Source organism: Erpetoichthys calabaricus, chromosome 5 (assembly GCF_900747795.2).
Source record: "Erpetoichthys calabaricus chromosome 5, fErpCal1.3, whole genome shotgun sequence".
Lineage (NCBI taxonomy): Eukaryota > Metazoa > Chordata > Cladistia > Polypteriformes > Polypteridae > Erpetoichthys > Erpetoichthys calabaricus.
In genome coordinates, this window is record NC_041398.2 from 106,541,335 (window position 1) to 106,557,783 (window position 16,449).

At 37.9% G+C, this 16,449-nt stretch overlaps 2 protein-coding genes across 4 annotated transcripts in view; both read right to left on the reverse strand.

Moving 5' to 3' along the window:
* LOC127528001 (zinc finger BED domain-containing protein 5-like) overlaps window positions 1-3,786 on the reverse strand; it is a 32,025-nt gene extending 28,239 nt beyond the window's left edge. The window contains exon 1 of the mRNA XM_051928543.1: window positions 2,326-3,786. Coding sequence (XP_051784503.1) covers window positions 2,326-3,786 — 1,461 coding nt within the window. The remainder of the gene's footprint in view (window positions 1-2,325) is intronic.
* Window positions 1-16,449, reverse strand: part of atp10d (ATPase phospholipid transporting 10D) — a 221,173-nt gene that overhangs the window by 125,481 nt on the left and 79,243 nt on the right. The window lies entirely within an intron of this gene.

Consider the following 16,449-nt stretch of genomic DNA (forward strand, 5'->3'; position numbering starts at 1 on the left):
ACATCCAGCATGTTAAGGGGCCTAGGGTGTCATGCATAATGTATTATATATCAAGCAGACAGCAGTTTGTGAGATTCTAGGACTATGTCTCTGATATGGATTTGAGTAACCCTAGAGCCGTCCTGACTACTTTTCTCTTCACCTCCAACTGCAAATGTAATACTAGTTCATGTCATTTTCATTAATTCTCAGATGATTTTGCACTTAGGGGGTGTGTGTATATATCCCTTTGTGGAAAGGTATGAGACTGACTATAGGATTCAGTTTGAGAATTTTGTTTCTTGCTGTGGAAAGAATTGTCTGCAACTTAATATCAGCAAAATCAAGGAACTGATGACTGACTCTCTGACTGTTTCACTACTCATGGAGTGGATGAGATGATGCATTGCTACAAGGTCTTGGGTGTCTACATCAATGACAGGCTGAACTAGTGTTGTAACACAGAGGAACAATATAAGAAAGGGCAGTCTTCTTTTTTTATTAGAAGACCGCAGTCTTTAATGTGGGTAGTGACATCCTTCACATCTTCTACATCTTTGTAATAGCCAGTAATGTTTTATGTGCTGTGGTATGTTGGGATGGCAACCTCACTTTAAGAGAAGCCCACCAAATTAACAAGCTAATTAAAAGGAGAAGCTCAGTTAAGGGAGGCACTCTGGACCCTCTGGAAGCAGTAGCAAAGGAGAGATTTAAAACAAAACTGAGTGCCATTATCAACAATACTGCAGATCTTCTGTCTGACACACTAACACTCACTACTTTTAGCCAATAAATTATTCAGCAAAAGTGTGTCAGGAAATGCTACTGGGTCTATTTTATACCAACAGAAATATGACTGCATAATGCCTCCCTGTTACTGTGACAGCCAAGTCAGAAGTTTTCTTTCTTTTTAGTCACTCGTACATATATATATACTAGCAAAATACCCGCGCTTCGCAGCGGAGAAGTAGTGTGTTAAAGAGGTTATGTAAACATATATATACATAAACATATATACATACAGTATCTACTTATACACATATCTACATATATATATACATATACACATCCACATATATATACATATATCAACATATATATACACATACATACATACACACACACACACACACACATATATATATATATATATATACATACAGACATATATATATATATATACATATACATATTTACATATCTACATATATATACACATATATACATCCATCCATCCATCCATCCATCCATTTTCCAACCCGCTGAATCCAAACACAGGGTCACGGGGGTCTGCTGGAGCCAATCCCAGTCAACACAGGGCACAAGGCAGGGAACCAATCCTGGGCAGGGTTTCCAACCCACCGCAGACATATATACATATCTACACATCTATCTATCTATCTATCTATCTATCTATCTATCTATCTATCTATCTATCTATCTATCTATCTATCTATCTATCTATCTATCTATCCATTTTCCAACCCGCTGAATCCAAACACAGGGTCACGGGGGTCTGCTGGAACCAATCCCAGCCAACACAGGGCACAAGGCAGGAAACAATCCTGGGCAGGGTGCCAACCCACCGCAGGACACACACAAACACACCCACACACCAAGCACACGCTAGGGCCAATTTAGAATCGCCAATCCACCTAACCTGCATGTCTTTGGACTGTGGGAGGAAACCGGAGCGCCCGGAGGAAATCCACGCAGACACGGGGAGAACATGCAAACTCCACGCAGAGAGGACCCGGGAAGCGAACCCAGCGAAGCAGGTCTCCCAACTGCGAGGCAGCAGCGCTACCCACTGCGCCACCGTGCCACCCCTATCTATCTATCTGTCTATCTATCTATACCAGTGTTTCTCAAACTTTTTTGTCTGTTGGCACAGTAAAAAAACTAAAAAAATTTCGCGGCACACCAGGAAGAACAACAGTTGTTTTATAATAAAATGAAAAATTATTTTACCTGTTTTTAAGTATTACATTCAATGTGAAGGATGTGCCTGTTTTTGAGAGCAAATGCGATCTAATCGAGGCTCCAAAGTCGACAAACAAACTCGCATTTCAGCGTCTTTTGTAAGAAGTCTCTCTCTTTTCTTAGACTTGATTTCAGTCAGTGCTGAAAATCCAAACTCACAAAACCATGAAGATGCAAATGGAAGAATTATTTTGATTGCTTTTAAACTGATTGCAGGATATTGTTGATTGAAATCCAAAATACATCCAGGCTTTTCTCGGCAAAACTTGACTTAAGAACTGCATCGTTTTTTAAATCAATGAGCTGCTCTTCTTCTTCAGTTGTAAGATTTGTAGCTTCATTGTTTCCAAATGGATAGCTGACCCATCCATATTCATTACTTCCAACTGTTGGGAAGTAATGCTGCAATGCTGACTGCAGGTGTGTCAAAGTGTACAGAATTTCGGGGGTGATTTCTTTATTTGAAGCACATTCATTGTAAGTAGGAAAGCAGTCGAAGACTCCTTTCGAGATCTTACTTTGCCACAACGACAATTTTTCACCAAATGACTTCAGTTTTGAGGATGCAGTGATGATGTTTTCCGATGGTCCTTGAAGACTTAAATTCAGTGAATTTAATTTGTCAAATAAATCAGAGAGAAATGTCACCTTAACCCACCAGATCTCGTCATGAATAGAAAATCCAAAGTCTTTTTTTTCAGCCTCCAAGAATGAAATCAGCTCAGCCTTGAGTTGGACGACACGCTTTAACACTTTTCCCCTGGAGAGCCAACGAACGTTGGTGTGATACAGGAGGCATTTGTAGTCTGAATCCATTGCTTCACAGAGCTGAGAGAAAAGTCGGGATGCAAGCGGTCGAGATTTGATGAAGTTTACAACTGTAATCACTTGATCCAGAACAGACATCAAATCTTTCGGCAAAGATTTGAAGGCAAGAGCTTCTCTGTGGATCATGCAGTGAACAACTAATACATTTGGATTTTCTTGACGCACAAGAGTGACGAATCCCTTTCTATTTCCCTGCATGGAAGGACAGCCATCGGTGCAAACGCTGACACAGTTTTTCCACTGTAGTTTGAAGAGCAAAATGTTTTCGTTCACCACATTGAAAATATCTTCGCCTTTGGTCGTAGTTTGTAAGTCTTTGCAAAATAAGAATTCGTTGACACATTTTTCATCCTTTATGAACCGAATAAAAGCTAGCAGCTGGGCTTTGCCGCTAACGTCAGTGGATTCATCAACTTGAAGAGACCACAACAGAGACACTTCATCGTCAGGTGCGTCAAAGTGTTCGCAGATTTGATCTTGTAAATCTGACGATAAGTCTTCAATTCTGCACAAGATAGTATCATTTGACAAAGGAACTTTCTTAACTTTTTCGGCGGCATCGGGTCCAAGGATAGTTTCAACAACTATTGCTAAAGCTGGTGCAATGACTGATTCAGCCTCTGTATGCGCTTTCTTGCGTTTTGCTAATAACTGAGCAACCTTATAACTTGCAATCAATCCCTTTTCTGGCAGCTTTAGGTAGTTCGTAAGTTTCTTAGCTTGTTTATTTTGTTGAGCCCTGATGTTTTCAAAGTATTCCTTCGGTTGCGCTTTTACAGCTGGATGTTTTGTTTCCAAGTGTCTCTTCAATTTGCTTGGAACAAGCGCCTCATTCGACAGAGCTGAATTGCAGATCAGACAGAATGGCAATGGAGCATCTTCAGGTCCCGAAGATATGAAACCATATCCGATGTAATCTTCTTTGTACCTTCGTTTGGTTCCTTGCTTTTTTTTTAACGCTTTCGCAGTTTTATTCTTGCTAACGTATTTCTCCATGGATAACAATGAATAACGCTTATTGATAATTTGTTATTATTAGCATACACCTAAAAAATTTAAATGAAACACATCGCTTATTATTATCGTTACCAATTCAAAAACTGCTGTGCGTCTGCTAGGGCGGCCTACATTTTAGTCATTATAATAATATATGTATAGTGGAAAATTCCATAACCTGAATAGCTAACACCCCTTTCCGTCAAAATGTAGCGTTCCGATTTAGCAGGGCAGAGAAAAGGGGAGAGTGCGGGCTACTATTACTGGTCGTTGCAAGTGGGGACGTCATCGCAACGTAGGATAAAAATTTAATAGTAGGCAGACCTGTGTAACGCTGCACGTGTAGTGTTCTGAAAACCTGTATAAATTTCAAATATTTGTAGAAACTCCTGCGGCACATCTGCGGCACACAGTTTGAGAAACACTGATCTATATTAATAAAAGGCAAAGCCCTCACTGACTGACTGACTGACTGACTGACTGACTGACTATGGACAAAAAACAGGTTCCAGTTATGACCATTACGCGTAGAATTTCGAAATGAAACCTGCCTAACTTTTGTAAGTAAGCTGTAAGGAATGAGCCTGCAAAATTTCAGCCTTCTACCTACACAGGAAGTTGGAGAATTAGTGATGAGTGAGTCAGTCAGTCAGTCAGTCAGTCAGTGAGTCAGTGAGGGCTTTGCCTTTTATTAGTATAGATGGAGGAGGCAGAGTCACGTATCGCGTCATCACGTATTAAGCCTCCTACGTAATCACGTGAAGTGAAAACAAGGAAGAGATTTACAGCAGTCCTGCGGTGGGTTGGCACCCTGCCCAGGATTGTTTCCTGCCTTGTGCCCTGTGTTGGCTGGGATTGGCTCCAGCAGACCCCCGTGACCCTGTGTTCGGATTCAGCGGGTTGGAAAATGGATGGATGGATGGATTTACAGCACGAGTCAAATGCGGGAACGAAGGAAAATGACATTAATTGTTGAGTGTCTTTTAATACTGTGTAATTGTTGAGTGTCTTTTAATACTTTGTAAGCATACATATTAACAGATGTGCAATTAAACGTGTGCATTTACGGGGTGATTTCTCAGGCTTAAAGCTCGAAGTGATCACTCGAGTGAAGGCAGCTTCACAAAAAAAACAGATCCTTAACAAACTGTTATTGGTATATTTTACCTCAATTTTAAAAGGTTTTCTTTTCTTCTTAATAAAAATTTAAAAGCAGAACTTCGCCAGTGCGAACCGTGGGGATTTGAGCGACTGACGCATACAGACATATTCATGAGTGCAGGTACTTCGGAAAGAAAGCACCGTGTAAACCTAAAGTTTAAATTAAGTTCATAGACCTACATAAGGTTGCCATTGATTTCAGGCAAGATTGCTTTTCTCCTGTACAACTATTCGTTGCATTCTCAAGAGTGTGCTTGCACGGCTTGGTCATATTACAACCGGAGTGCTCAACTGACAACATGATATACAAACAGAACAATCGTAAAAACAGGATTAAATAAAAAGGCTGCTTCCGTTGGCAAAGCAACGAAAAAGGAAGACCTTATTTGATGTTCGTTTATAAAACAGCGGAGAGGCTGTGTGAAGTCAGCTTCACAAAAAAACAGATCCTTAACAAATTGTTATTGGTAGATTTTCACTCAATTTAAAAAGGTTTTCTTCTTAATAAAAATTTAAAAGCAGTACTTCGCCGCTGCAAAGTACGGGGATGTATATATATATATATATATATAGATATATATATATATATATATATATATATATATATATATATAGATAGATAGAGATATATATGTATATATATAGATAGATAGATAGATAGATAGATAGATAGATAGATAGATAGATAGATAGATAGATAGATAGATAGATAGATAGATAGATAGATAGATAGGGGCGGCACGGTGGCACAGTGGGTAGCGCTGCTGCCTCGCAGTTGGGAGACCTGGGGACCTGGGTTCGCTTCCCGGGTCCTCCCTGCGTGGAGTTTGCATGTTCTCCCCGTGTCTGCGTGGGTTTCCTGCGTGCAGGTTAGGTGGATAGGCGATTCTAAATTGGCCCTAGTGTGTGCTTGGTGTGTGGGTGTGTTTGTGTGTGTCCTGCGGTGGGTTGGCACCCTGCCCAGGATTGTTTCCTGCCTTGTGCCCTGTGTTGGCTGGGATTGGCTCCAGCAGACCCCCGTGACCCTGTGTTTGGATTCAGCGGGTTGGAAAATGGATGGATGGATAGATAGATAGAGAGATAGAGATATATATATATATAGATATATGTGTATGTATGTAGATATATGTGTATATATATGTAAATATGTATATGTATATATATGTGTCTGTATGTATATATATATATATATATATATATATATATATATATTCACAGCATTCGTAGTCTGTGTCACAATCTGATTGTATGGGTGGTTACCTACCAGGTAACGCTTGTGGTTGGCCAGCAATCTGCTAACATCCGCCACGGTGCCCTCAGTTTGTGAGGAGCAGATCATAGAATGGTTGAAATAGTTTACTGTCAAATAAATGCAAAGAGTATGCGACACGTGTTTCGCCCTCATTCTGGGCTCATCAGGCGTACACACTCCACTGCATTCCCTCTCGGGAATCGAACCTCGACGTCAGCGCCAGAGGCGATGCCCCTAACGTTGCACCACGACGTGTGGTAGGTAACCACCCATACAATCAGATTGTGACACAGACTACGAATGCCGTGAATGTAATTACCCCGATCTACATGCTGTCAAATAAACGAACCACACGCCGTGGCGCAACGTTAGGGGCATCGCCTCTGGTGCTGACGTCCGAGGTTCGATTCCCGAGAGGGAGTGCAGTGGAGTGTGAACGCCTGATGAGCCCAGAATGAGGGCGAAACACGTGTCGCATACTCTTTGCATTTATTTGACAGTAAACTATTTCAACCATATATATATATATATATATATATGTGTGTGTGTGTGTGTATGTATGTATGTATGTGTATATATATGTTGATATATGTATATATATGTGGATGTGTATATGTATATATATATGTAGATATGTGTATATGTAGATATGTATATATGTTTATGTATATATATGTTTACATAACCTTTTTAACACACTACTTCTCCGCTGTGAAGCGCGGGTATTTTGCTAGTTTATCTATAAAGACTATATGACGCAAATTTAAATGCTGCTCTAAAACAAATCAAAGACATGTTAGTTACTGTTATGCAGTTAATTGTTATTTAAAGACCACAGATAGTTTGCAAATGTGATACCTAAGACTAAATATTACAGTTACCACTGTTCCTACTAATGTTAACTGGTTCATTTAAAAAACTGGTTCATTTAAAAAAGCGCAGGAGCCAACACAGTGCAATACTGAATAGTAGACGTTAAGTATGACCTCTGATAACTGCACAGGATTACCCAGCCATAAAATTCTTGCACTGGCATAAAAACTACCAATTCTTACTTGGTACTGTATAGAAATAAACTGAAAGTTCTCTGGTATAACAAAGTGATCTGGTGAAAAATGCATGTTAAAGGGACATTGAATGCTATGACCAAATAGGACTGCCACTCTGTGATGATGTTTGCAGTTGTGTTTATGCATTAATGGTTAGTAGGGTATGTCGTGTGGTGGGTGCGACAATGCACTGTATCAGCGTGTGCTCCTAACCTCCTCCTCCTCATTAGCAGCTTTGTCTTTTTCAGCAATTTTTCATAATTTATGCTTAATGTGATTACTCAACTACAAAAATATTGCTTCTTGTAGTATATGAAATTGTCTTCATGCCAGGTGCTGCAAGTCTGTTTCTGGCTGTGGGGCCTGGCTTTTGGTGATTTCTATACACTTGTGTGTTTGCGCGTGTGGGTTTGTGTTTGTTTGTGAATATGCAGCCTAAACTCTCCAGTTTAGCACTGTGGCTTGAAGGCTATTGGACATATTAAAATGAGGACTGTCTTGTAGATTTTTTTTAAAGGAGCATTTGCACTTCTGTGTGCAAGCCTTTCCCAGTCAAGTATATGCAGCACATGGCAGTGTAAAGGCATGAATAGTCATATATTAGTTGGATATCAATATCAGAATTGTATTTTTCACAAGAATGATACATCTTGTTTTTCTCAAACCATTGCATAGGACCATGCTAATTCTGAAAAAGCCACTGAGAAAGTCTACATGTGCCCCTTCACTTTGTGGAAAAGAAGCCAGTGGTATGGTGCTTGTGTTCCAAAGAATTACAGAATTCTGGTGTGGAAAGAACAGGTATGATGTATGTAGATAATAATTTTTTCAAATGCTTGTTGGCAAATGCTTGTTGGCCTCACACTGACCTGCCCACACAGTGGTTAGTGTTGCTAATTGGAGCATGAAGTAGTTGGTTATCGTTTGTGGCTTTGTTTATCTTGTACATCTTTGGATTTAGTGGTTTTGATCCCGGCGGCACAGTGGGTTCGCTTCACCAGGTCCTCTCTGCGTGGAGTTTGCATGTTCTCCCCGTGTCTGCGTGGGTTTCCTCCGGGTACTCCGGTTTCCTCCCACAGTCATAAGACATGCAGGTTAGGTGCATTGGCAATCCTAAATTGTCCCTGGTGTGTGCTTGGTGTGTGGGTGGGTGTGTGTGTGTGTGTGCACCCTTTGGAGGGCTGGCGCCCTGCCCAGGGTTTGTTTCCTGCCTTGCACCCTGTGTTGGCTAGGATTGGCTCCAGCAGACCCCCATGACCCTGTAGTTTGGATATAGCGGGTTGGATAATGGATGGATGGATGGATGGTTTTGATCCCTGGCTCTTGGATAAGGTACCACCTTTGGAATTTGTATGGATTTTTTGCCTTAGATAAAACCTTTTTTTTTGTCTGTTTCTCGTGTACTACTTTGTGTTTTCTTTTATGAGCGATAAGTTCTTGAATGATAAAGTACTTTTATATTTTTGGATTTCAGTTTCACAGTTTCCTTCCTCTACATTTTTTGTGACCTTCTGAATATTTTTTAAACTTTAATGGCCTCAGCCCCACTTCAGAGCTGTGCAGGCTGAAACATGCTTTTTGATTAGGTGTTAGGCTATCTGATATGAGGCCAAATTCTGTTTCACAGACCTTAATTTTCATATGGATTTCTGGAGAACTGCTTCCCTATTTGTGTTTCAGGATTTCACAACAGCTGGACCTTGTGCTGCACAACATATTTATGGCCCAGATTTTGTTTTTTTTGTTAGATCATGATAAAGGATACTCTTTCAGCCCTTCATATTCCTTTCACCTGCCATTGTTTATACTTCTTTTGTCTATAGTGTGTCCTGGTACCATATTAAATCATCATTGACTATTGAAATCCTAGTAAATGTCCAACTTTGGGCAGGTGATTCATTTGCTGCTGCTATAAAGAGTCTGGATCTTCAGTTAAGCATTCAGTGAAAGAATACTTAGCGCTCTGTCCATCCATTTGGTAAACTGTTACAGGTATGTTAGGTTCACATTAAACCAGTGGCTCTCCTAGCACCACTGGCCAAAAGGCTGGAGCCCACCTTATATTAGGTACTGGTTCATGGCTGGCATAATCAGATACTCATTCACAGTAAATCACACTATTTTGGTTTTTAACTGCTGTTTAACCTAACATGCAGGATGGTTAGTAAGACAGAAAGTGATAATGAATTAGTTCTTTTCAAAACTCTGGACTAATTGGATCTACTCAGGGGACAAATTCTGATTTAGAATGGCCAAAATTATGTAGTCTAGCATATCTTTTCAACCACCATAAAAGAAATGTTATAATAATTGGAACTGGGTTCAGTACATTTCTTTGACTCAGTTTGATTCAAAAATCTTTTCACAGCAGATCAGGTGAAAGTATTTGATATTTTGACTTCTCAAAAAGGATTCAACTCTCAAAGTGGTCCTGTTGGATACTTTTCAATCCTTCATCAAAAACTTCCCAATCAAGAGACAGAACTGGTAATGCCTAAAAGTAGTCCTCCACTCAAAAATAGACATTTAATAATTGAACAAATAAGTAAATAAAACAAAAAAAGACAACCACTGCAATATATTAACTGCATAGCTGGCATTCATTAAGATGTTATGCGGTCTGTAATTTGGAATGTTTAAGCCTCAATTATTAACATCACAACAACAGCGGTCCCAATCTTGTTCAAAATGTGTAATTGCTTTTATTTGTGGTTATTTACTACTTTTGTTGATTTTTCTATCTGATTTGTACTTAAACTAGAACCTGACCAATATATCCCAAATTTCAAGAGCTCGAAATGGCAGTTCCAATAAAAGTCTAAAACAATACTGAATTTATATAAAGCAAAAAATTGGAATTCATAAAAAAGTAACCAAATTCTTAAAATTCTCACATTCAAAAAGAGTTGAATGTCAATAAGAAAAATTTTTGAAACCTAGGAAAAATTAACAAAATCTTAACATAACAGGCAGTTGGGGACCTTCCAGCGAGACGTTTATATGAGTTTCTTAGTGATGGTGCCAAGGGAGAGGACTCTCTGCTGGAGAAGGGTAAGTCAAGACAAGAAAAAAATAGAAGAAGCAGTACGTTGAGCAGCAAGTCAATACAAGTGGCAAGAAGCAATTATAGAGAGGAAGAGATGACTGACCAATTGAGGAAGACAGAATTAAGTATCAAGTATTTAGAGAGCAGTAATGCCTTAGTGAGTTATCTGACAGGACCTATGAAAGCATTTATGAATAGTGAGATACAAATGATTCACAAATTTAAATTGAGTCTGCCGGTGATTGGAGTTTCTGAATGTAAGGTTAACATTTTAAAATAGTTTTCCAGGATAGACAAATGATAGAGGGAATGATTTCTTGCCAGACTGAATACAGAAGCAGAGGTTTGTTAAAAGTTTTACAAAGTGTAGCAAATAGGGTAGCCATTAATTCATCATGAGGAAGGAGCAACTGAGAAAAATCAAAGAGCAGACTGCAGCAGAAGAGGAAGGCAGAAAACTCCACATGTTCTACAAACTAACTTCAGCTATAGATAAATGGAAAGAGAAGAGAAGAGAAGTGAAAATTGGAATGGAACATCTGCGGCCCCAATTCATCACAGAAATGCCCAAGGATGTTAAAGCCCAAACATGCCAAAGACAGAAAGGAGAATTCATGTCCTATTTGAAAGGCCTCATATTAAAAAATAGGGATGTGGGTCTGTCACAAAAGACAGAGATTCAAATGATTTTTCACTGGTTACTTAAAGAAAAAAAGTTAATTCAAAGAGTTAGACCCTCCTTTTCAAAGAAGTAAAGGAGGTAATAGATACAATGCAAATTTAAGTCAAATTATGTTTGATGTGGAACTATGATGGTGGATTGGCAGGAGGACCAGTCCAGTTCCAGACTGGTCCAGTCTGTTACAGGCCAAAGTAGAGTGTTTAATGCCAGGTTTATTTCTGTTCCAAAGAAAATGAGGAAGAAAGGATCTAATTTAAGTTCAGAATTTTTTGATCAGGGGAGGGAAGGGGAACATAAAACTTAACAAATTTTGTGCGGGGAACAATATTAATATTTAAAAATGGTTAAATGAGGGTGAAAAGAAAGAGGGACACGAGACCAAGAGAAGAGTGATACTTGGAGATGATAATATCCTGTAGTCATTAGAAATGCCAAAACTGAGGTATTTAACAGCATTTGTTATTGGGATATGTTGGCTTTGGTGATTTAAAGAAAAAAGAGTGAATCTGAGCCAAATAATTTTGTAGCCCAAGATAGTTTCATTTGGGGGATATAAGCCCAACAGTAAAGTTGTAGTTCTGGTACAAATATACTTTACTTTTGTCCAGTCTGTTACAGGCCAAAGTAGAGTGCTTAATGCCAGGTCTATTTCTGTTACAAAGAAAATGAGGAAGAAAGTATCTAATTTAAGGTCAGTATGTGATCAAGGGATGGAGGGGGAACATAAACAGTTTCATATGAACTAAACCATTTAAGAATGTTGGGGAGATCTGAGAGGGGATTACCAGGAAAGAAAAGAATGTCTTTAGCATATAGAGATTTTTATTTTTATTTTACTTGCTCTGAGTTGCAAATAGTGAGGAGATCAAATAAATAATTGAATGGAAGCAGGGAATGGGGACAACCTTGGATGCTGGAAATTAAAAAAGGGATGATATTTTAGATTTTATAAGAATAAACACTGATGAGGAACAATAGAGACTCAATAATCATGTTGATAAATTCTGTACCAAATCCCATTCTACACAAAGCTTGCTGTAAAATGTTTCAGTTTGTGTGATCAGATGCTTTTTTGCAAACAAGGAGAGTCAGGAAGCTGCAAATGATAAAAGTGGAGTTATATCAATAACAGATAACAGGTTATAATGGATGTTATCAGGGGTGTGACTTTCCAAATAAAAACAGCCTGTACTCTGTGTACTAGTTTATGAATAACAGTTTGTAGGTGTTGGGGAAGAAGATGTTTAGTCAGTGGCGTGGTCTCAGTATTCATCAACGGCATTGGGAGGAAACCTGAACAATCAGAGGGGTCGTTGCCAAGTTTTGGTATGAGTGTGATCAAAAATGTATTAATTGTATATTCCATTTTGTAGATATAATGGCTAATAATTGCTCCCAGAAAATGCATAAATTCTGTGCAGATATCACATTGGGACTTAGAAATTTCCTTTATTTTTTATGTAAATAATTGCTTTGAGTTCAAACATTGACCCAGGGAAGTCCTAGTATAGGGGCTTGGTTGTCAGTAAGCCAGGGAAGGTCCAGACATGTCTAGGATTGAGTTTATATTGGAAAGGGAGGAATTGGAACAAAATTTTTAAAAAAAACTTCAATTACTCTGGTCAGATTTATTTGATAATAAGCCCCAATTTAGCTTTAATGGAAGAGATGGAAGATTAGGAATTATTATTTTTCTAAAGATTCCATGAAATTTTGCTTCTGTCTTGATTCTTTCTATACAGAGTGAGTATCTTTAACAAGGCAATTATGATGTCACACTCATTGATTCATTTTCACTTTTATTATCTCAATAATTCCAGGTTCTTTTTAAAAGTTCCCAAGTTTTCTACTTCTACTGCATGACTTGTTATTTTTGTTGTTATGTCCATGACAACATCACTGCATCATGTTGGCCATATATTTTTCAAATTGCATCACCTGTTGATGTATGCTTTTACTGGTGGTGCAGGCTATTGATGTTTGTGATCCATATGGTTCAGCAGCAGACACAACAAGTTACCTCCTCTCATTATTGCTTTAAAACATGTTGGCGTGCAAACACTATATTCACAAGTGATCGTTGGTGAAACAGGAATTTTAACAAGAACACTCACAAAGAATGTACTTGCTAATTAGGATTAATAGTAGATACAATGGGACAAGTATTTCAAATACCAGTTTTGGTTAGTGTCTTAGCTAGATTGATTTGCTTATAGAGATTCTAAGTGAACCAACCTGCTTGTTTTCTGAAATAATTATTTTAGAAATAATATCACTTAAAATTAAAAATGCATAATCTTTATGAAACACAACCAGACCCAGACAATAACTACCATTCCTACAATTTCTTATAGGGTGTTTTTGATTAAAATAGGAAAACAGACAGATTATGCTCATGAGCCCCTTTCTACTTCCTGGAAGGAAAGAGTTGTAGTTGTTGCCTCCTAGCAGCAAGTACATCAGTGACTCAGTGTGCATTGCCTAAATAAAATTGTTTTTTGTCATTTTTTGTATTTTAGGGATAGTTTTTGACATTTTGTGCTTTTAGTTTTTATGGGCTTTGCCATTTTGTGTGTCTGGTTACTATACTAGGTGGTTGTCAGTCATGTGTTGCATGTGCCACATGATCTATTACATCATGGCAATCATGTTATACAAGATTGCTACAAGCACTAAATAGCATCTTAACTCTGTGAAAATATAGGGAGGATTTCACAAGTATTTGGGCAAAAGTATGGAGTTTGCAATCTGGTGTTAGCTTTGTTTTACAGCTTCAAGTAAAATGATATCCTGTGAACTTTGTTTATTGATCACTGCTCCTAGTGAGCTAATCACAGTTTAGCTATTAATCTCATTAAATACCCCGAGGAAACAAACAACAAGATGTCTGCCACTCACTTTAAAATCAATTTATGAGAACTTCTGTGGAACATTCTCATCAGTTGAGAGAGATACAATCACACAACCAATTAAATTTCTACAGTTCTGAACAAATTTCCTTAAGAAAGTGACAATAAAATTCATTAATCACCGAAAAAGAAGGACTGTCCCATATCTGATGTACACAATAAAACCCAAATGTGAGAACCAGTCAAAGGGATGGTCTCACTTGATAATAGTGACTAATAACCTAATAAGCAATCTACTTTCAATACATTCATATCTTCCAAAGAAACAATTTAATAATAATAATAATGCATTTTACTTATATAGCATCTTTCCCATGCTCAAAGCACTTTATAATAAGAATATAAACTACTTTGCAAAAGTATTATATCAAAAACGTTTTCTATAAAGCAAACCCTATGTCAGTACAGCAGTAAATGAATGGTATATTGTCTGCCGCTGAATTACAGTTAATTGGTAACTAATTTTGGTTACCAGTGCATGCAGGTAAAAACAGTATAAGTTTTCATAAGTTTACTCTAGAAAATCAAAAACTTTACAAGGTAAACATTTAGCATGGATTAAATTAAACCAAGACCTCTGGGGGTATTGTGACTACTGCTGCTCCCTCACAGCTTCAGCAGAACTGGCTCATGGGAGTTCAAGGAAAAGAAAAAACACCAGATGAATAGTCAAGCACAAAAAAAGGATTTTTTGTCAATTTGATATTAAGAAAGAATCATAGTTTTACTACTCCTCCTTTGTAATTTGATCCTTCTTAAACTGGGATTAATACTGTATTATTCATAAACACAGTGGTAAGTATGAACCAGAAAATGTTAAAAAAATGATAAATGATATAATTAAACCATGGTGGCAGTGGTAATGAATACATAATATTTTTTCATTTATTGACCAATAATTGTGATTAACTAATAAAGGATGAAGCTTTGTTTGGATTTTCTGATATCCTCAGTGTAGTTGATACCAAACCACTATGTTTTCACAATGATACAATATGAATTTCTAAAGTAAGAGATGAACAGGGGTATTTTAATGTATGTGTTACACCATACATTATATAATTAGAAATGATCCAGGGAAACAGTTTGAATTTCAGGTGTTATGACACCGTTAGAGATCCTCAGTGATGTGGATCCGCAAGAATCTAGAGATTGTAATCTCACAGCTGTCCCATCTATGTAAATATTCTGCTAACAAAGCACAGGAAGCATTGAAACAGTAAATGACTCAACTCAGGGTTGATATTTTAAATACTGTGTACCAACATGCATTAGCAAAGCAAACATAAGACCAAAATATATCAGATAAAATGGCAAATGCATTTGCCACAGTGAGCATATAGTTTCATTAACAATTATGCATTTATACATATATTTTTTAATGATCTAAATACAGTATAGAGTTGTGAGGTTATTCCACCATCATCTGCCACAAAGTAGCACCAAACCCTTGACTAGCAACTATTTAATCATAGATCATTGTAAAGCAGCTTGTAAAGATAAGAATGTCTATGTAAGAAAAGATGAAGTGATTCACTGCTTCTTCTAATTCATGTGATTCCTTCAACAATGACATGGTTGGTTAAGGTGCTTTAATGCATTCTCCATTTGCTGACATGAAATTTAATAATACATGAAGTATAAGATCTTCTACACAACCACAAAATACTTTCTTGGTCTAAATAAAAGTAAAGTTTATTTTAAAAAAATAGCCTATGTATAAGTAAAATAAAAATGTAATTAGTTGTTTTTCTTTGCCCCACGGATGGTTCCTATCTTCAACTGCTAGGATAAGCACCAGTTCCATGCAACCATGAATAAGGATAAGGAATAAGTTAGTAAATGGAAAGGTTGTGTTTTCTTTTCCCTTACCGCTAAAAGCTAGGAATTAAACTTTTACATTTTACTTAGCCATTCTCTTGAATGGAATTTCTACAGTTAAGATATGGGTTTGCCCCATAATCCTCTATTCCAGTAAAAGATTCAGAATATGGATGGAGGCAAATTCTGGGATGAATTTGCCTCACATCATCTGTGACTTGGTTTCAATTTACAGTGTGTCAGTGCAGAGTTCGCATATTCTTCTGAAGTTCATTGTTTGTTTTCTCTGTGACTTCTCCTATACTGCACCTGAAATTTGCAACTCTATGTGTGCGTGTGCTCTGCAATGTAGTGGCATTCCATCTAGGGTTCTTCTTTATTTGATTAAGCAGGTTTAGAATATAGATAATGTCAAATAATCAGACAAACGCCACAGAAAAAGTTTGGAGCAGCCGCCCGTATACTTGAAACCCAGCTGCAAAGAAGGCAATTACATGTGAGATGTTTACAGATTCAAGTCCAAAACAGAACTGAGTGGATGGAACAAAATGGCGGTTTTATGATGAGGCATAGGAAGTGAGGTCAGCAGGGCCGGGATTGGAAGTGATGTCATTAGGGCTGGGCCCGGAAGACACGTCATTGGGGCCGGAACCAGAAGTGGTGTCATCAGGCCCAGAAACCGGTAGTGGCATCATCAAAGGCGAGGCGGAATTTCCCATAACTGATCTGCAGAGGTGAGAGAG